The sequence below is a fragment of the Elephantulus edwardii genome, unplaced genomic scaffold (assembly GCF_000299155.1).
Source record: "Elephantulus edwardii isolate Elephantulus edwardi_28Jun2011 unplaced genomic scaffold, EleEdw1.0 scaffold00437, whole genome shotgun sequence".
NCBI lineage: Eukaryota > Metazoa > Chordata > Mammalia > Macroscelidea > Macroscelididae > Elephantulus > Elephantulus edwardii.
In genome coordinates, this window is record NW_006400187.1 from 60,217 (window position 1) to 77,953 (window position 17,737).

General features: G+C 39.1%; 1 protein-coding gene across 1 annotated transcript in view; it reads right to left on the reverse strand.

Moving 5' to 3' along the window:
• SPAG17 (sperm associated antigen 17) overlaps window positions 1–17,737 on the reverse strand; it is a 395,169-nt gene that overhangs the window by 50,723 nt on the left and 326,709 nt on the right. The window contains exons 33-39 of the mRNA XM_006902657.1: window positions 15,511–15,656; window positions 15,276–15,406; window positions 12,961–13,088; window positions 11,501–11,683; window positions 9,743–9,856; window positions 9,213–9,258; window positions 2,851–2,950 (exon numbers count right to left, since the gene is read on the reverse strand). Of these exons, the coding sequence (XP_006902719.1) occupies window positions 2,851–2,950; window positions 9,213–9,258; window positions 9,743–9,856; window positions 11,501–11,683; window positions 12,961–13,088; window positions 15,276–15,406; window positions 15,511–15,656 (848 nt within the window). The remainder of the gene's footprint in view (window positions 1–2,850; window positions 2,951–9,212; window positions 9,259–9,742; window positions 9,857–11,500; window positions 11,684–12,960; window positions 13,089–15,275; window positions 15,407–15,510; window positions 15,657–17,737) is intronic.

Here is a 17,737-nt window from a genome sequence, read left to right on the forward strand (position 1 = left end):
GAGGGACGGGTCCTTGGAGAGGGACATCATGCTTGGGAGAGTGGAGGGACGGTGTAGGAGGGGAAGACCCTGTATGAAATCGATTGATTCAGTGACTGGGGTAATTAGGATGGGTGTGTCAGAGGCAGTGTGGTTGGCGCAGGATAGAGCAGGGTTTAGGGCCGTTGTGCATAGGGTCGCTATGAGTCGCCAATGACTCGACAGCACATAACAACAACAACATGGGACTCAGACTGAAGCCGAACCCTCTCCTATGCCGTTCTCACAATCTCTGTCACTCTCAAATCCATTATTGCCATCAACTTATCTTGTTGAAGGCCTTCTTCTCCTTTGCTGACCTTCTAGTTTTCAAAGCACGAAGTCTTTTTCCAAAGATTGGTGCCACAATAAATTCCTTTCCTTTAAGTTACTTTTTTTTTTTTTTTTTTAGTTTTCTCTACACTGCAACCTAATTTAATTTTAATTATTCTACAGGGTTGTTATGAGTCTTACTTGACTCAATGGTACCTAACAACAATTATTTAATGGTTTTTTGTTTTTTGGGTTTTGTTTTTTTAATTCTACTCTCAGGGAGCTCTGGTGGCCTAGTGGCAAGAAGCTGCACCCCAGTCTCAAAGGCACACAGTTCAAGACCACCAGCTGTGTCACAGGAGAAGGATGGGCAATAAACTACTTCTGAAAAGCCAGTGGAGGGTCAGCTATGGGTTGGTTCTGACTCTACGGTACACAACAACATTTAAATTCTACTGTGTAAGCTTTTGAGTTGTGCTGAAGAAGAGTATGGAACATTCTGTGAAAGAGCACAAAGAGGATTGTCCTGCTTGTGAAAGTGAAACCAGGGTGTTCCTTGGGGCAAGGATGGTGAAACTGTGGCTCACGTACTTTGGGCATGTTGTCAGGAATGGCCAGTCCTTGAAGAAGGACATCATGCTTGAGAGGATAAAAGGTCAGTGTAAGAGAGGATGATCCTTGAAAAGATAGATTTGATACCGTGACTGCGGTAATGAGGTTAGGTCAGAGGTGTCAGAGATGGGGAGGTTGGCTCAGGACAGCACAAGGTTCACAGTCTTTGTTCATAGGGTCATTATGAGTTGTAGTCATCTCCAGACACGTAACAGTTACTATTTGTAAGTAAGTGCTTATTGCCTGACAGAAACTTCGAAGTGCTTTGCTTTTAATCTTAGAATAATTCTTGCAACCTTATGGAATACTATTTTTTTTCCCATTTTGCTGGTCAAAAATATTCAAGACTTAGAAGGTTAAATAGCTTATCCTAAACAAACAGGGAACTCTGGTGGTCTAGAGATATGGAGCTGCGCTTCCAACCCAAAGACTAACCATTAAATGTATCTGTTTTTGAAGTTGAAGACCATCTATCCAATTTATACAAGCAATCTTGGCAAAACGTCAAAGTATTTACCAGAATCATTCAACTCCACCACACAGTGTCAATCCACCACTTGTCCCATAGGAGAAAGATGGGCAAGCTTCTCCCATATAATTTACTGCCTCTGAAAATCTGCTTTAGGGTCAGCTATGAGTCATTTCCAATTTAAAGACACATAACAACAACAAAGCATATAGTACCTAAGAGTCAGAATCTACATGAAAACTCAGGCTGCCTGACTCCAAGCCGTGTTCTTGAAAACTATCTCTGCTAATCAAGTTATTTACTGTGAGGGCTGAAGAGACCTCATCACAGAACACCACTTTTGGGTTAGGTTAGCAGTACAACTTCCTATGTTGATGCCACCAGAGCTCCCTAATAATAGTACAATATGCACACTTCTATATACTCAACCAGGAGTTCAGGTGGCGCAGTCCATAGGGAGTTGTGTTGCCAGTTCAAAGGCTGTGCTTCTCTGGCAGTTCAATCCACAAACGGCTTGGAGAGAGTAAAGTTGGCAGTCTTGCCTCATATAATTTACAGTCTAGAAAACTCAATGGAGAGCCAGTTATGAGTTAATTCTAACACAGAGGCAAGTTTTTTTGTTGTGGGTTTGTTGGTTTTTTTTTTGTTTTTTTTGGTTGTTTTTGTATGACCCTCGATGAGATGGATTGTTTCAGTTACTGAGGCAATGGGTATAGGTGTGTCGGAGACAGTAAGATTGGCACAGGATCGAGCAAGGTTTAGGGCTGTTGTACATAGTCACAGGTGACTCGATAATACATAACAACAACAACATATGTTATACATATATTTGTATTTTCTTTACAGCGTGTGATCTGAGGCTGGAATCCTCAGGAAGGATTGAAAGGAGACCAAACTGGATAACATTTAGAGCACATTCTTCATGTGAATTTTAAGAATGTTTACATACCTCCATGTTCTACATAATCTCTTAGAATGCCCCAATTACAGAGTAGTTTAAGAGAATCTACCAATAGTCAAATGGACTAGCTCAAGGGATAGTGACAGTCATTCTGCAGCTGAAGAATCACTTTGCAGAAAAGTTAGAGAATATATTCAAATAACAGTTGAGAGCCAGGATTGTAGGCCCTTACAGATTATCTTCCTTTAAGATTCTCTGCCTCTACAGTGAAAGCCTTTCAATTATTTGTGAATACTGCAGGGTAGAGTTACCTCTTTTGCTGAATCTTTGCATTCCAGTGCATTTTATTTTCAACATACCTAAGTGAGAGGAAAGTAAAGTATGAGAGAAGTGGGAAAGGCACAACCCTCTCAGTCCACACACAAGTCAAAGAGCATCACTGTGCAATAAATGGTACAGGAGATAATGGACTGGGAGCAATGATTCAATCACCCACAGGAAGCACCCTGCAGTTCTCTGTTTCCTAAACACACAGTATGCTTAATACTAACTTGGATATATTACTGGGTCATCTTACCTCCATTGTTTTTCAAACAAATCACTAGTAAGCGATTCTGGTAAACACTCCGGAGTTTTATCCAAATACTGCTTGTATAAATTGACTAGGTGGGCTGCAACTTTAAAAATAGACACGTTTAACTTTTAGCCTCACTACTCTTTATAAAAACACAAAATGTACTCAGTACTTAGTTACTTATTGGAATTATTCTTTTTTAAAATAAAATTTTATTTTAATTGTGATCTTAACAAACATTTACAAAGAAGTTAGATTTCCATTCATTCATTAATTGTTGCATATTTTACCTCTTCACCCTCCCTTCCACCTGCCCTATTCACATTTTTAAAAAAAATATTTATTCACTGTTGTACAATTACATACCTTCCCACCTCCTTTGTCCTCTTTTCAATGATATATTTCTTATTTTGAACTCTTGTTGAATTGTTTAAGAGCCTTTATTTACTGGAATTTCCATGACCATGGTGCAAAACAGTCATACAGAGGACTTACAGAAATATCCAATCAGAGAACTGACATCAAAGTGCAGATTGTAGTAACACTTCATTATTTAGGGGAAGCAGTGTTCTACTTAACTGAATTTTGTCATACCCGAAGCATCAAAACTTTAAAAATTTAAACACATTCATGGAAATAGTTTTTTCCAAGCACTTGCTAACTCCTGAATCTAGGGATATGAATGTACTACAATGATCAAATCGTTCAAGCACTATTTATTATCAGAGTTTATTCTGCAGAACATGGTCAGTATAGGTTGTTAACAGAAGATTAAGAACATAAAAAGGTGCCTGTCTCATGGTTAAATGACCCCAAGAAAGATGGATTTATACAAGCTTGAATACATTGTGTTACTGGAAGACTTTTTGTACTCTTACATGTATGTGGTTTTTGTTGTTTTTTTTTTTTTAAGTTATTTTCATTTTATTTGATGCCAAATTTATTATCAAGCCATAAATTTTTGTTTCTTCAGTTTCTTCTGGGAGATCTTTTTCCTCTGGGCAACCTCCTCTTCTGGTTTAGGAACAGTCTGTTCCTTTTCAGTAAGGATCATCTCAATATGGCAGGGGGAGCCTATGTAGGGGTTAATCCGACCATGAGCTCTGTACGTGCGGCGGTGCATCTTGAGCGCTTTGTTCACCTGGATATGCGCAATGACCAGAGAACCAACATCTAAACACTTAAGTTCAGCATTACTTTCGGCGTTTTTAAGCATATGCAGCAAAAACTCGGCACTCTTTTTGGGCCACCAACAGTGTGTCCAACCCCTCTGTTTGGCCTGGGCACACCTACCAACTCCACCGTTGTATCGTCAGAAGGGCACACACTGCTTTTGCAAAGTGACATCTTTCAGATACTTCGTGGCTTTCCGGATATGCATACCCTTGATGGCCTAGGCAGTTTCTCTGGTGTTCTTAAAATGAACCCGGAGATTTGAGCCTCTTGATTTGCATGATTTTGTGGGGTTCTCCGGGTCAAGCGAGTAGCAAACCATGTTGTGAGATTACCTGAAGCCGCTCACAGGAAAAGACATGTATGTGGTTTTTAAGCAACTGCAGTTATACTCAATCAATCTTACTTTATTACCCATCTTGATTTTATCCAGACTTAACCAAAACACTTCTTTGGTGGCTCTATCTTTTAATCTGATATTAGAAAATACTTTGGGGGGAACCAAGATGGCAGCAGTGGAGGAAACAAGGTAAGGAGCTTCAGGAATAGCAAACTGCATATAAAGGGGCCACCATGTCCCCTCCCCCCCCCACAGTTCTCAGTTTATTGATAATTGAACAATTAAACAGTTGATTACTGGTCTTCAAGATATATCGAGGCTCAACATCAAAAGAACAAAGATTCCCAAAAAAGAATGGGTGAGTTCCATGGCTCCCAGACCCCTACTGCCAAGCCCATGCTGCTGCCTTAGCTCCATGGGGCCTTAGTGGCTGGACCCCGGGGAATCCCCTCACCTAGGATGAATGTCAAGCACCAGGCCCCAAAGCTGGTACGATGGAACCTCCATGCTGCCACAGAATAAACTTATTCTAAAATAAATTCTTGGAACCAAGATGGCAGTGGCAAGAGATACAGCTTGAGGAGCAGGAGGCCTGGCAAGCAACATTGAAACAGGCCACACAACTTATATATACCCAAACAGCCAAGCTGTTGACTGCTGGTCATCAATGTGGACTGAAGCTCAACATCAAGGGGACAGGGATTCTCGAAGGAACATGGTGAGTCCCACTTCTGCCTGTTACCTGCTGCCGAGTCTGTCTGCTGTGAACCCACAGTGCCACTGTGGCCAGAGCCCACAGATCCCCTAGCCTAGAATGGATGGCTGGTACTGGGCTCCACTGTTGGTATGAGAGACCCCTTACACGGCCGGTGGCTGTGGATGCCAGGAGCCATAGGCCCCCAAGGCAGGAAGGGGGCCAGCGGTGAAGGTGGAAGACTTGGTATGGGAAAACATCTCACTGTCAGAAAAGATTTCCTTGGACAGGTCAGAGAAAAAGATCATCAATGCAATGGATTGATACGGTGTCTGTAGCAATGGGCTTGAGTATGTCTCGGATTGTGGAGATGGTGAGGATAGGGCAAGGACTAGATTTGGGGTTCATAGAATTGTTGTGAGCCATAGAGAGGTCTCAGTGGGCCTAGTGGATAGAAAGCTGTGCTAACAAACCAAAGGCTGGAGATTTTAAACTGTGGCCCTCAGGCCCAATTTTTATTATTTTCGGCCAAACACTCTTCTAAGTATATATCACTGCTCTGCCAATAGGCCATACAGAGGTGACTCGTGGTTGCTGTGAGGCTAACTAAGCACCGTGACACTGACATGACAGATGCGATAATGGTTACCCATGGTGGACAGTGTCTAGTGGAGCTCCCCAATTGGAACAGGCTTGAAAGCATGAATGGCATCCACTTCCAAAATAGCTTGCCTCTAGAAACTCTATGAACTTAGGGAAATAATGAAAGTTGTACAAGTGTTCAGGTCTTTCATTCATAGGGTGGCTGTGAGTTGTCTATGACTTGACAGCATTTCTCAATGCCATATCTGAGATGGCAGATCTCCTCAGTACACAACATCTATTGATTTCTTGACTACTGCTGCCGAGAACTGTTTAGACCTAGGGAGGGTCTGTTCACTGCTCTCAAAGCCCCTTCTCCATTTGTAAAGGGTAGTGATGCCTACTTCAAATTGCAGGCTGACCACTTGGTGGAGGGGAAGGAGGAATAGTGGTGGTGCAAGAATTGGGGGTACTGTCCCTGGCCAACCTCTGGGGGGGGCTCTGGTAGGGGAGTGTGTTGCCTGGACCACAGGGTATGCTGCCTGGCCCCCGGAGTGTGCCTTCTGGCCCCCAGGGATGAGCCAACCGGCCCCCCAGTGTGTGTCATCTGGCCTTCGGGGAGAGAGCCGTTCAGCCCTTGGGGTGAGCCATTCGGCCCTCGGGGTGAGCTGTCCAGCCCTCTAGGTGTGCTGTCCAGACCCTGGGGAGAGTCATCTGGCCCCTGGGGTGAGCTGAGCTGTGCTCAGGGTGAACCACCTGGTCCTTGAGGTGTGCTGTCCAGCCCCTGAGAAGCGCCTTCAAGTCACTGGGGAAAACTCTCTAGGATATACAAAGAATTTTATCTAAGGCATTTTCCTCCACCTTCTCCCCCAGCACCCCTTCTATTTGTAACTCACAAATTTGTTCTCTCTAGGTTTTCTCCCTTTCCTATAGGTAACCTTACACTGAGTTTTACTCCAGGCCTGGGCCCTGACCCCTGTTCCAGAGACAAGAGGGAAATATAACTGCCAACTAAGGAAGCAAAAGAGGATGGAGCCTCAGGGTTCAGCTAACCATTCCCACTGGACCCACCTTGGTAAACACTTTGCAGTCCAGAGGGCAGTAAATGTCAGGAAAATATTTTGTAACTGAACAAGAAGTCATGTGGCTTCAACCCCAGGACCACTGGTTAAGGTGTTAAAGTGGGCTCCCTTTTCCCCTTCACATCAACGCCCCTGTTCAGCATGAAGAAGCCAGAAAGTCTGTGCCCCATTCCCAAATGAGAAACCCACAAGTGAATAAGACAATTTCTTTATTAAAAAAAAATCTTTAGAATATGCTTACTATTACCCTGTCTCTTCCGGTCCCCAATGTATCTTTCTCATTTCCTTCACCTACTCCCCCCACCCACCAAACTGTGCAGCCCTGTGATTTCATCCCTGCCCATCCTCTCTCTGCTCCTAACCCTTGTATCCTCATACATGTTTTTCACAATAAAAAAAAAAAAGAAAGAAAGAAAATATCTTGGAAAATGTTGACTTAAGATCACTACAAGTAATATGCCAGAAGCAGCTATAAACATGTGGATGATTGTCTCCTGCATCTGTTTATCTATTTTTGCTTTATTTGTTTATTTATTTTGTCCTTCACTATTGAGTGACATCTTGTTTATCTTGGTAGCAACTGTTCTCTTGGACAAAGCTTACAAATTCAAATGCTCATAAGTAGGGTTACCAGATAAAATACAGAGGATCTAGTTAACTTTGAATTTCCATAAGAAAGAGATACCTTTTTAATAAAGTATGTTTCACATATTTAATGGAATTTTCTGCACAAATTATTTATGCTTTTTCTGACAGATTTAAATGACCCGATGTGTTGTTGTTATGTGCCGTTGAGTTGCCTGCGACTCATAGCGACCCTATGTACAACAGCCCTAAACTCTGCTCTGTCCTGTGCCAATTGTACTGTCTCTGACACATTCATCTCGATTATCCCAGTCACTGAATCAATCCACCTCATAGAGGGCCTTCCCCTCCTGTACTGTCCCTTCATCCTACCAAGCATGATGTCCCTCTCCAAGGACCAGTCCCTCCTTACAACATGTCCAAAGTATGTTAGACGGAGCCTCAGAATCCTTGCCTCCAAGAAACCGCCCGGTTTAACCCTTTCCAGGATGAATCTGTTTGTTTTCCTAGCAGTCCATGGTACCCTCAATACTCTTCCCCAGAACTACAGTTCAAAGGCATCAATAACCCAATGTAGTCTTCAAATTAATACTTTTTGCTGTTGAGTCAGAACTGACTCATAATTGATCATCCATTGGGTTTTTGGGAGGCTGTAAATCACACAGGAGAATGACCATCTTTTCCCCTTGGAACTACAAGAGGATTTGAATTGCCAAAGAAGTGCCACCTTTGGATTAGCAGTGCATATCTCTGTGGAACTGGCCACCAGAGAAAGATGGGGAATTTCTTCCCAAGCAATTTACACCCTCTGAAAACCCTCTGAGGAGTCAGCTATGAGTCAGTTCTGATGTGACCACAATGATTTAGAGTTTGAATTTGATATATTTTTACTTACTAATTCTGACAATGCTACGAGAGAGGCCACCCAAGTAACTTCTAATACTGGGTATAAGAGAGAGATATTGGAGGTTGTGATGGGTTCTCTGTCATGGTCATTCTGAAAAAGGCATCCATTAATCATGTTGATTAAATGTCACCAAATGGTAATGCAGTATGTTAAAAATTTTTAAAAAAGCACATTATATAAAAACAACAATAATAACAACAAAAGCAACTATGAAAGCTGACATTGTAGAGGGTACAACCAAACATATGCAGGTCTAATGAAGCCCGTGGCGCCAGATGTCAAATGAAGTTTGTCAAATGGCCAAAACCAAACAAAAAACCTTTACTCTCTGCCAGCTCTGGGCCACAAAACCACTGACCTAATTTATTGAGGTTGTGCATATTCTCAAGTAAATATTCTTTGAATGACAACCAAGAGTAAAAGGCCTAACCGACAGTTTGCAGAACATACTGTTGTTGTTGTTATTGTTATGTAACATCAAATCAGAGCAAACTCATATCTGACACTTCAGAAAGTTTTAGAGGCAACAAATTGAAAGGAGGACATTGTGTGCCAAATAGCTGACGGATCCAAACCATGTACCTTTGAGTTGGCAGCTTAGGTCCTAACAGCAGGGCACCAGAATTCCCTAAAATATGCAAGGCTTTGCTAATTCTGTGGTTGTTTTAGTTCAGTGTATATATGTATTCCTTGCTTTTTCCTTCTTTAGAAGATAAGTTTAGTTATATTCTAACTCATTGAAATGAATAGAAAAGCAAATGTGAACTTTTATCATGTAACAGATTAAAGTAACGGATGGATTAGAGTAATTGTATGGCTAAGTAACCCATGATGTAGACAGAATCAAGCTTCTAAACCATTGTACTACATTATAGGCAACATCAGAACATAGATACATCCATAGTGCTTTGCTATTAGATGAGAAGATGACTTATTAAACAGTATAAGTTTGTTTTCTTAATATTTATAAATATATTTAAAAATATATTAATAGCCAGTTACCTTCAGTAGTATGAATTTTTGTAGTTTTCTCTGTTTTGGGGAAAGACTGAAATGAAAATACAATTATTTCATGTGAGTATTACATTACACATAAAATTCATTTCTATCTTTTATGGAAATTACTATAAAATTAATTAGATCCTTAATGCCAATATAAAATTTATTTGATTTCTCTTTAATAAGTCTTCACTAAGAAAAAATTGTTGAAAAGTAGAAATAACTTTAAGTTGAGGACATCCCTTTTTCTTGCCCCATTTCATTTATCCACATTTCAGAGAATTTACTTTCTCCAAAGACAGCACACATTATTAAAGCCCTTCAGACTTATTTATGACTAAAAGAAAACTTTAAAAGCATTTTGTACATTCAATGTATTAGGAAATAGATTTCTGCAAAAATGGAAAATTGAAGGAGAGAACAAAAGTTTCAGAGCAGTGGAAGAAATAGTTGTTACTTATAATTTGCACCGAAACATCTAATACTGGAACACGTTTAAAAATATTAGCTTATAGAAAATCTTTGTCTCTCACCATGACTAACTTAAGGAGATCTGCAGCGTTGCCTCTCTCCTCCTCCGTTCTGGAATCTTTCACTCTCATTTCCTGTAGCTCATCTTCTTTCTTCAAGATATGGTTTATGTAATCCTAGATGAATAGAATGAAACAAAAAAAACCCTCAGGACTAAAGTAGTGAAAGACACCAAAACAGTCATGATCAATCTTAAATATTACAGAGAGACAAAAGGTATAGAAGCTCACTTTGCTGTATCAGGCTGAGAAGCCAAAGCAAAGGAAATAATGTAGGAAGTTAAGGAGCTGAACAGAAGATTTTAAAGGGCAACTCAGGAAGACAACCAAGGTATCATAGTGAAACATGCAAAGAGCTGGAGTTAGAAAATCAAATGGGATGAACTCACTTGGTATTTCTTTTTAGTTTTTAAATACAATTTTTTATTTTATAGTACTTTCTTATACATTATTCTTCACACTGGATCTTTTCCACTTCGTTTATCCACTCATCCCTTCACCTGTCAAATTGTGTGACCCTATGATTAATGCCACCACCTTGCCACCCCCACCTATCCTCACCCATCTGAAGGAACTAAAGAACAAATTTAAGTTACAAGTTGCAATATTTAAAATTGCTATGGACAGAATATTAAATGATCCAGAAAGCATCCAAAGAAGATGGAAGGAGTACATAGAGTCACTACACTAAAAATAATTGGTTGACTCAGAAGAATTTCAAGAAACAATATTTGATCAAGAGGCAATGGTGATGAAGGAAGAAGTTCAAGTTCTGAAGGAATTGGCAAAAAAAACAAAGCCTGAGGAATTGAAGGCATACCAATCAACATATTTAAACAAAGAGATGTAGCCTTGGACGTGATCACCAAGTTGTGCCAAGAAATCTAGAGGACAACTAACTACTCGGCCAACTGACTGGAAGAGATCTATATTTATTCCTATTAAAAAAAAAAGGATCGAACAGAGTGGAAATTATTGAACAATATCACAAACATTACATGCAAGTAGACTCCTACACATAATAACAACAACAGTTACTGCTCAAGCAATCTCCACAGTATTTTCCTTAATATGTCAGTAAAGCAAAAGATCAATAAAACACAAAAACAAAGCCTTAAGCAGTATTCAATGATAAAAATGTATGTGGACCACAATGAGGCTTTCTTTATAACTCTATGCTTCAGTTTCTTCATCAATTAAGTGGGCAGAATTCAGTGAAATGATTTCTAGGGTCCTTTCCAGGTCTGATATTTATGATTTGGTCTATAAGTTGCTTCCTCCATTCTTTTTTGCTTCCAAGAGACATACACTTTACTTTTTCTAAAAAAATAAAAAATTGATGATTCCCTTATCTACACTGGGTGGTGGGCATATGAAAGAACACATAATGATTTTCAGTTCTGAGAAAGTTAACCAACTAGAGAATGAGATGTTATAGTTACATAATTAAATATGCATTTACAAATATTCAGACTTTTTCTCTGAATAATCTTTTTCTTTCATAGGAAATTGTGAGATTAATTTTTGTTTCTATCTTTTTCAAGGGTCACATAATGAGAATGAAGGGGAACTCTACCTAGCAATCACATGTAGAAGTTACTTATCTGCTCAATGTCCTTTCAATCCCTCGATGTTCCATAGAAATTATGGAAAGCATTACATATTTTTTACTTCTCAACCTTCTAACCTCTGTCAGGTCAACATGCCTTTAGATAGAAATAGTACAATTGCATAATTTCAGGTTTCTCAGCATTTTATTACCTTGAGGGAGATCTGCAGCATCAGCTTCAGCTCATTTTGTATGACCTCATGTTGGATGAACTGGCGAACCTGGAGTATACTGGGATTCTTGAGTATGGGGGCTGGGGCACTTACTAGCTGTGTGGACCCAATGCAAAGACCTTTCCAAATCTGAGTACCAAATGGAGGTCCTGGGGTTTTTTTCTGTTAACAAAATAAAACATGCAACAAAGAAATGATAATATTTTAACTCTAGATATCATTTTTTAAAAACTAAGTACTTACTGTGTAACTACTGTTATTGCTAGGTGCCATTGAATTGACAACAACTCATAGTGACTTATGAACAATGGATCTAAATCTTGTCCTCTCCTAAAGCATCCTCATTTTCTTAGGAGCCATATATTAGGGAATACAAAGTTGAAAACCAAATATATGATCACTATTCTCAGAAAGTTCCATAAAAGGTAAAGAAAAAGTTGATAATTGTATTGGGTGTCTTCTTTATATATGTTACAAAGAACTGTTGAATACCATTGAGTCAGAACCAACTCATAGCTGACCCTCCAGAGGTTTTTTTCAGAGGCAATAAATCACAAGGGAAGAGACTGCCCATCCTTTTCCTGCCAAGGGGCTGGTGGATTTGAACTATATACTTTTGGGTTGGCAGAAATTCCTTACCATGAAATCACTAGAGCTGGCAATTTGTAAATCCTATTGTGTGATCGCCCAGCAAGTTACATGTACAGTAGTGTTATGTAAGCCCATACATATACAGTTCAGTCAAGTTTGTGCCAAATGCATGGAATTGTTTCCTAATTCATAGGTAGTCTAAAACATTGATTTAACTAAGAAATACAGAGATTTTTAAACTCATGTTCATTTTGATCTAGAGAGAGTCTTTGGGAAAGAAATCATTTTATGAATTTGCAACACATTTGAAATCACCTAGTTTAAGGATGTCTCTTACTCTCAGAAATTTTGCCATAAGAAATCTTGAGGTTCTCCTTATTTCAGGAGCGGTGTGCTGTTGTGCGCTATTGTCGTGAAGCATGCCCAATGAACTTCATTTTAAATTCTTATTCTGTGTCCAAGGCCCAGCTAGAGTGAAAGAACTAAAATGGAATATCAGAAAGAAGAGTTCCATGATGCATAACACTGATTATTCCAAGATCAGAGAAATGGAAAACTAAGAGTGGCTGTTTCAAATTACAGGAAGATCTTTAAGCTCACAAGATAGAACAATAACAACAAAACACCTAACAAAACTGAGAATAAATTGTGAAATAGTCCCTAAAATTTGATCAACATATCTACAAAAATGTTAAAATCTTTACTTATAGAACTCCTTCAATCCATCACAATTTTACATGAGGATGAAAATTTTTGAATGCATGAGATAATATCTGATACTCTGGCACTCTGGCTTACTGATGGGTAAATAAGCATTTAGAATGCCATTACAGTAGAGAAATGGATACCTCAACCGAGGGGAATGTCTCCCATGTCCTTGATTGGAGATTAGGGGGAACAATTGTGTCTAATTTCTTCTTCATTATCCATGGTGATATCTCATGAAAAGGACGAAGGACAGTGATGCTCAGGGCACCTAATTCAGAGAGAGTTATTTGAAAAATAATTTTTTTATCAGAGTTATTCTGAGGAATTAAAATATTTTTCCTTCAAATTCAATATTTTTTGAAGTTCCTTCTATACAAGAATATAAGCGAGACATAGTAGTTATGCTTAAGAACCTTACAATCTAAGTAAGAAGAATGAAGTTTGTAACCACAACTCCATCTAGAGGCTGGATTTTGACTACTTCGGATCATACACTAACATCCCACTGTCATTCAACAACAACATCCTTCCTATAACCAAGACTATTACTTTCACCATCAAACATTTCTCTACTCGATCTGTTGATTGTAAGAGGAATACTTTCATTACCTGTGATGTACTACCTCTGAAAACTCATTGGAGGTTCAGCCTGTTTTGACTTGACAGTAAACAGTAACAACCCCAGAGCAAGGCAACATCATCTTTAAGATCTTGTTTTGGATTACCGAAGCTAAGAGCTTTTCTATTTTTATTTCTTCTGTGAAGGAAAATGCCCTGGAAACTGGGTTTCTCCTTGGAGGCTGGAATTTTGAAGCTCTCTCTCACATACTTCGGGCACGTGACCAGGAGGAACCGGTGCTTGGAGAAGAACATCGTGCTTGGAAGGATGGAGGGATAGCGCAGGAGAGGAAGATCCAGGTTGAGATGGATTGATCCAATGACTGGGGCAGTGGGGGTTGGTGTGTAAGAATTAGTGACTGGCTCAGGACAGGGTTCAGAACTGCTGTACATAGGGTCGCTATAGGACGCAGGTGACTTAACGGCACATAACGATTATTAAAGCTCACCTTTGGCTTCCCACTGTCTTTTATGAAAACCAGAAATTATTACTATTTTCTAGCCCCCTTACTGAACCTGCACTTTTCTTTCGCCCTGTGCCTCAGCTACCGTTCCCTGCCTTCCCTTTTATAGTCTCTGAATATTTTATGCTTCCTCACATATACTCTCACTTCAGTGACAGATCTCTCCTTTGTCTTACTTAACTACTCATCTACCAGCTCTTGGTTCAAGAGTTTTTGAGTACGCTTTCTTGAATTTTTTAGGTTTATCTGTTAGAATCATATTCCTTTCTTAATAAACCTTACTTTATCCCAATTAACAATTATATTGCTATTTGTTTGACTATTTAGTTGATATTTGTTTAGTGTAATAAACTGGAAGCTTCATGAAAGCAGGCTTTATTCCTGTCTTAATTTTCCATTGTATTCCTAATAATCAGTCAGTGTTTGGCATATAGTGTGTTGCCAAGTGGTAATTAGTTAAATGATTGACAGAACATTTTGAAATGAATTCTGATTCTCATATTGTTATTGTTGCTATTATTTTTGCTGTTGAGTCTGAGCTGATCCATTGCTGACCCTCCAGTGGGTCTACAGAAGCAGTAAACTGCCCGGGAAGTGATTGCTCATCCTTTTCTTATGGAGTGTCTGGTGGATATGAACTGTGTGCCTTTGGGATTACAGTGCAGCTTCTTACTCCTAGGCCATCAGAGCTGTCTAGTCTCCTATAATTTCATAAATTCCCTACATAGCAAGCAGGAGGCATTTTCACTAAGAATGGTGTATTACATAGTGCTTGTAGACTGAGATGCTAAAAGTTGTACATACCCAGAGATGCATGTGTATTCATGAATGCACTCGAAATCTCTCCCATCAAATACAGCAGATAAAAATAGGCACATATACAACACATCGTTTGTTGTACACAGATAACATGCAGGTATATATTTATGTATATTTATATATAGACATATTTATGTATATTTATATATGTGTATTTAAATATATATATTTAAATACACATATTATTATGTATACTAATTGTTCTTACTTAAAGTAGTACATCTTCATAAGTTCCAGGTATACTCATTTTGTTAAAATAGATTAATACAGCATTAAGAGTCCTATAAATATAGCTTATTTATAGCTATTTGAGTTGGTACTTTAACCTACATATCACATGAACCTTCCCATTGTATTAAATGTCATCAAGGCAATACTTTCAAAGTATTGATGAACTTACAAAGGCTATCTCTAAGGTTATCTCTAAGGCTATCTCTGAAAGATAAAAATGAACAGGGTGAGGGAAGTAGAGATGATGGATTGGATAGTAAGGAGGATGAGAGTTGATGAAGGGTTACAGTGACTTTCAGAAAGGGAGACAGTGGATGCTCTACCTGGCTGTTCCTGTACTGGCTCTTGACGAACTAGAGTCATGGATTCTCCATATGCCAAAGATAGAAACTCTTCTATGTCACTGTCTCGAAGAAGTTCCACTCCTGATCCATCAGCATAGACAATAAAAAATCTGTTGGAAGAAAGAAAGAAGAAAAAAAAATCTAATCATCTGAAATATTCTGTTAAAACATTTTTCAATTTAGAATTCTTAAAGGTTTCATTATTATTAATTACCTGGGGACATGTTCACCATAGATTTGCAGATGATTCTTCTGGAGGTGAGAAGATGATAGACTATCATAGCCCTCATTGTTTGAACTTAAATCCTCTTCGAAGTTTTGTTCTGGTAACATAGTTGATGTAGTCCCATCAGCCATGACCTAAAGGGACAAAGTATAAAAAGAGCCCAAAGAAAAACAATGTTGTACAATGTTATAAGGCATACTTACTGCTGGTACAATTTGAGAAAGCTGGTAATCTTTTGGTATATCCAGCATCAGGGACGTCATCTTTCTTTCTACTTACTTTCACTAACTATAGACTACATTAATAAATAAAATAATTAATAAAAGTTAAAATTATTAGCAGATTTGTACTTAAAATCCACACCTAGGATGTAAAAGAAACTGAGAAACAAACGGGTATCTTTGAAGGCAGATGAAAGTTACTTGGATAGGTTCAAGACTCAAAAACATATTCTCTGAGTATCACTTAAAGGAATTAGACACACAAAGGAGAGGATAGTCGTATAACGCTGTTTGCTACTTTCCAGCCAACCTTTAACTCATGGTAACCCTGTGTACAATGGAACGGAGTCATTGTGATCCTTAGAGGTTTCATTAACTGAGTTTTGGAAGTAAATTGCTAGGCTTCCCCAGCTAGTCTGTATTAATCTGGTATCTCCATTGAAATCTATTCGCCATCATAGCAATACCCAAACCTCCACTGGCAGACAAGTAGTGACTGTACATGGCGTGCAGAGACTGCGTATAAAACTTGGGTCTCCTGAATGAAAGGCAAAAATTCTAATTACTCATGTACTTATAAGATTTGATGTTATCAGTTTCCAGGGAGATGATTTGGACTAATGGTGACCCCATGTATGCAGAGTAGAACTTTTCCCTCAAGTTTTAAGGCCATGGCCTTTTGGAAGCATATCACTAGGCATGGCTTCTGAGGTACCCACAGAGGGACTCGAGCTGCTAATTTTGGCTAGGAGTATAGTGTTTTGTCATTCGTACTATATCTTACAATATTTAAAAGATAAACCCACGAAAGATATTTACATTGTGTAAATCCAAAAAGCAGAGTTAGGACTCACAGATGAAGACCTATAGAAAAAATGATAATATTAGAAGAAATGTTCTGGCCATCAAAACTGTCAAGATACTTGTAGATCCTCAGAAAGAAGTGTGGCTCCAGCTAAAGACTACTGGAGTGTTGTCTGGGAGGAGGGACAAAGCATGGAGTATGCTTGGACTGGACATTTCAGAGGGCAAGGCTTTGACCTTTCTGTTTCTATTTCAAACCCATTTGTAAATTGAAATTTGTTAGCAACCTCATGCTTCAAAAAGTTTGATTTAAGGGAGCTCTGGTGGCCTAGTGACAAGAAGCAGCACTGCAATCCCAGAGGCACATGGTTCAAATCCACAAGATGCTCTGCTGGAAAAGGAGGGATAATCTTCTGTGCCAGTCAGATCTGATTTGACGGTCCACACCAAAAATAATAATAAAATTTTTTAAAAAGTTTGATTTAGTTAATAAAAAGAACACAAGACATACCAGAATTTGTTTGCATACCAAGACAAAGCTAGAGACACAAAGTTTGTATTATAACTCTAAATAAATTTAAAAAAAATATATCACTACCTGCTAGCTGATATATGTAATTGTACTGAGAGGGTGAAACCAGGCTGCTCCTTGAAGACAAGGATTTTGAGGCTCTGTCTGACATACTTTGGGCATGTTGCAGGGATGGGCCATTCCTTAGAGAGGGACATTATCCTTGGGAGAGTGGAGGGACAGCACAGGAGGGGAAGACCCTCATTGAGATGGATTGACTCAGTGATAGGAGTAAGGGTGGTAGGTGTGTCAGAGACAGTAAGGTTGGCTCAGGTTAGAGCAAGTTTTAGGGCTGTTGTACATAGAGTGTCTATGAGCCACAATTGACTTGATGACACATAACAACACAACAACTGTTAGGTAAGACATGAGAAGTGTATGTTGTTGGAAAGATACTAAGTGACAAGGGGAGGGTTCAGAAAACTTTTCTGTCAAGAACTAGAAAGAACTATATTATATGGTTTGCTGATCATACTGTCTGTTGCAGCTATTCAACTTTGCCATTATTGTGCAAACACCTCCTCCTTGGAAGTACTCTTGAGGATCAAAGAAGGGAAACTGACATTCATTAGGTTTTGCCCAATACAATGGCAGTAAGTGAATAACTAATCCCAAGACA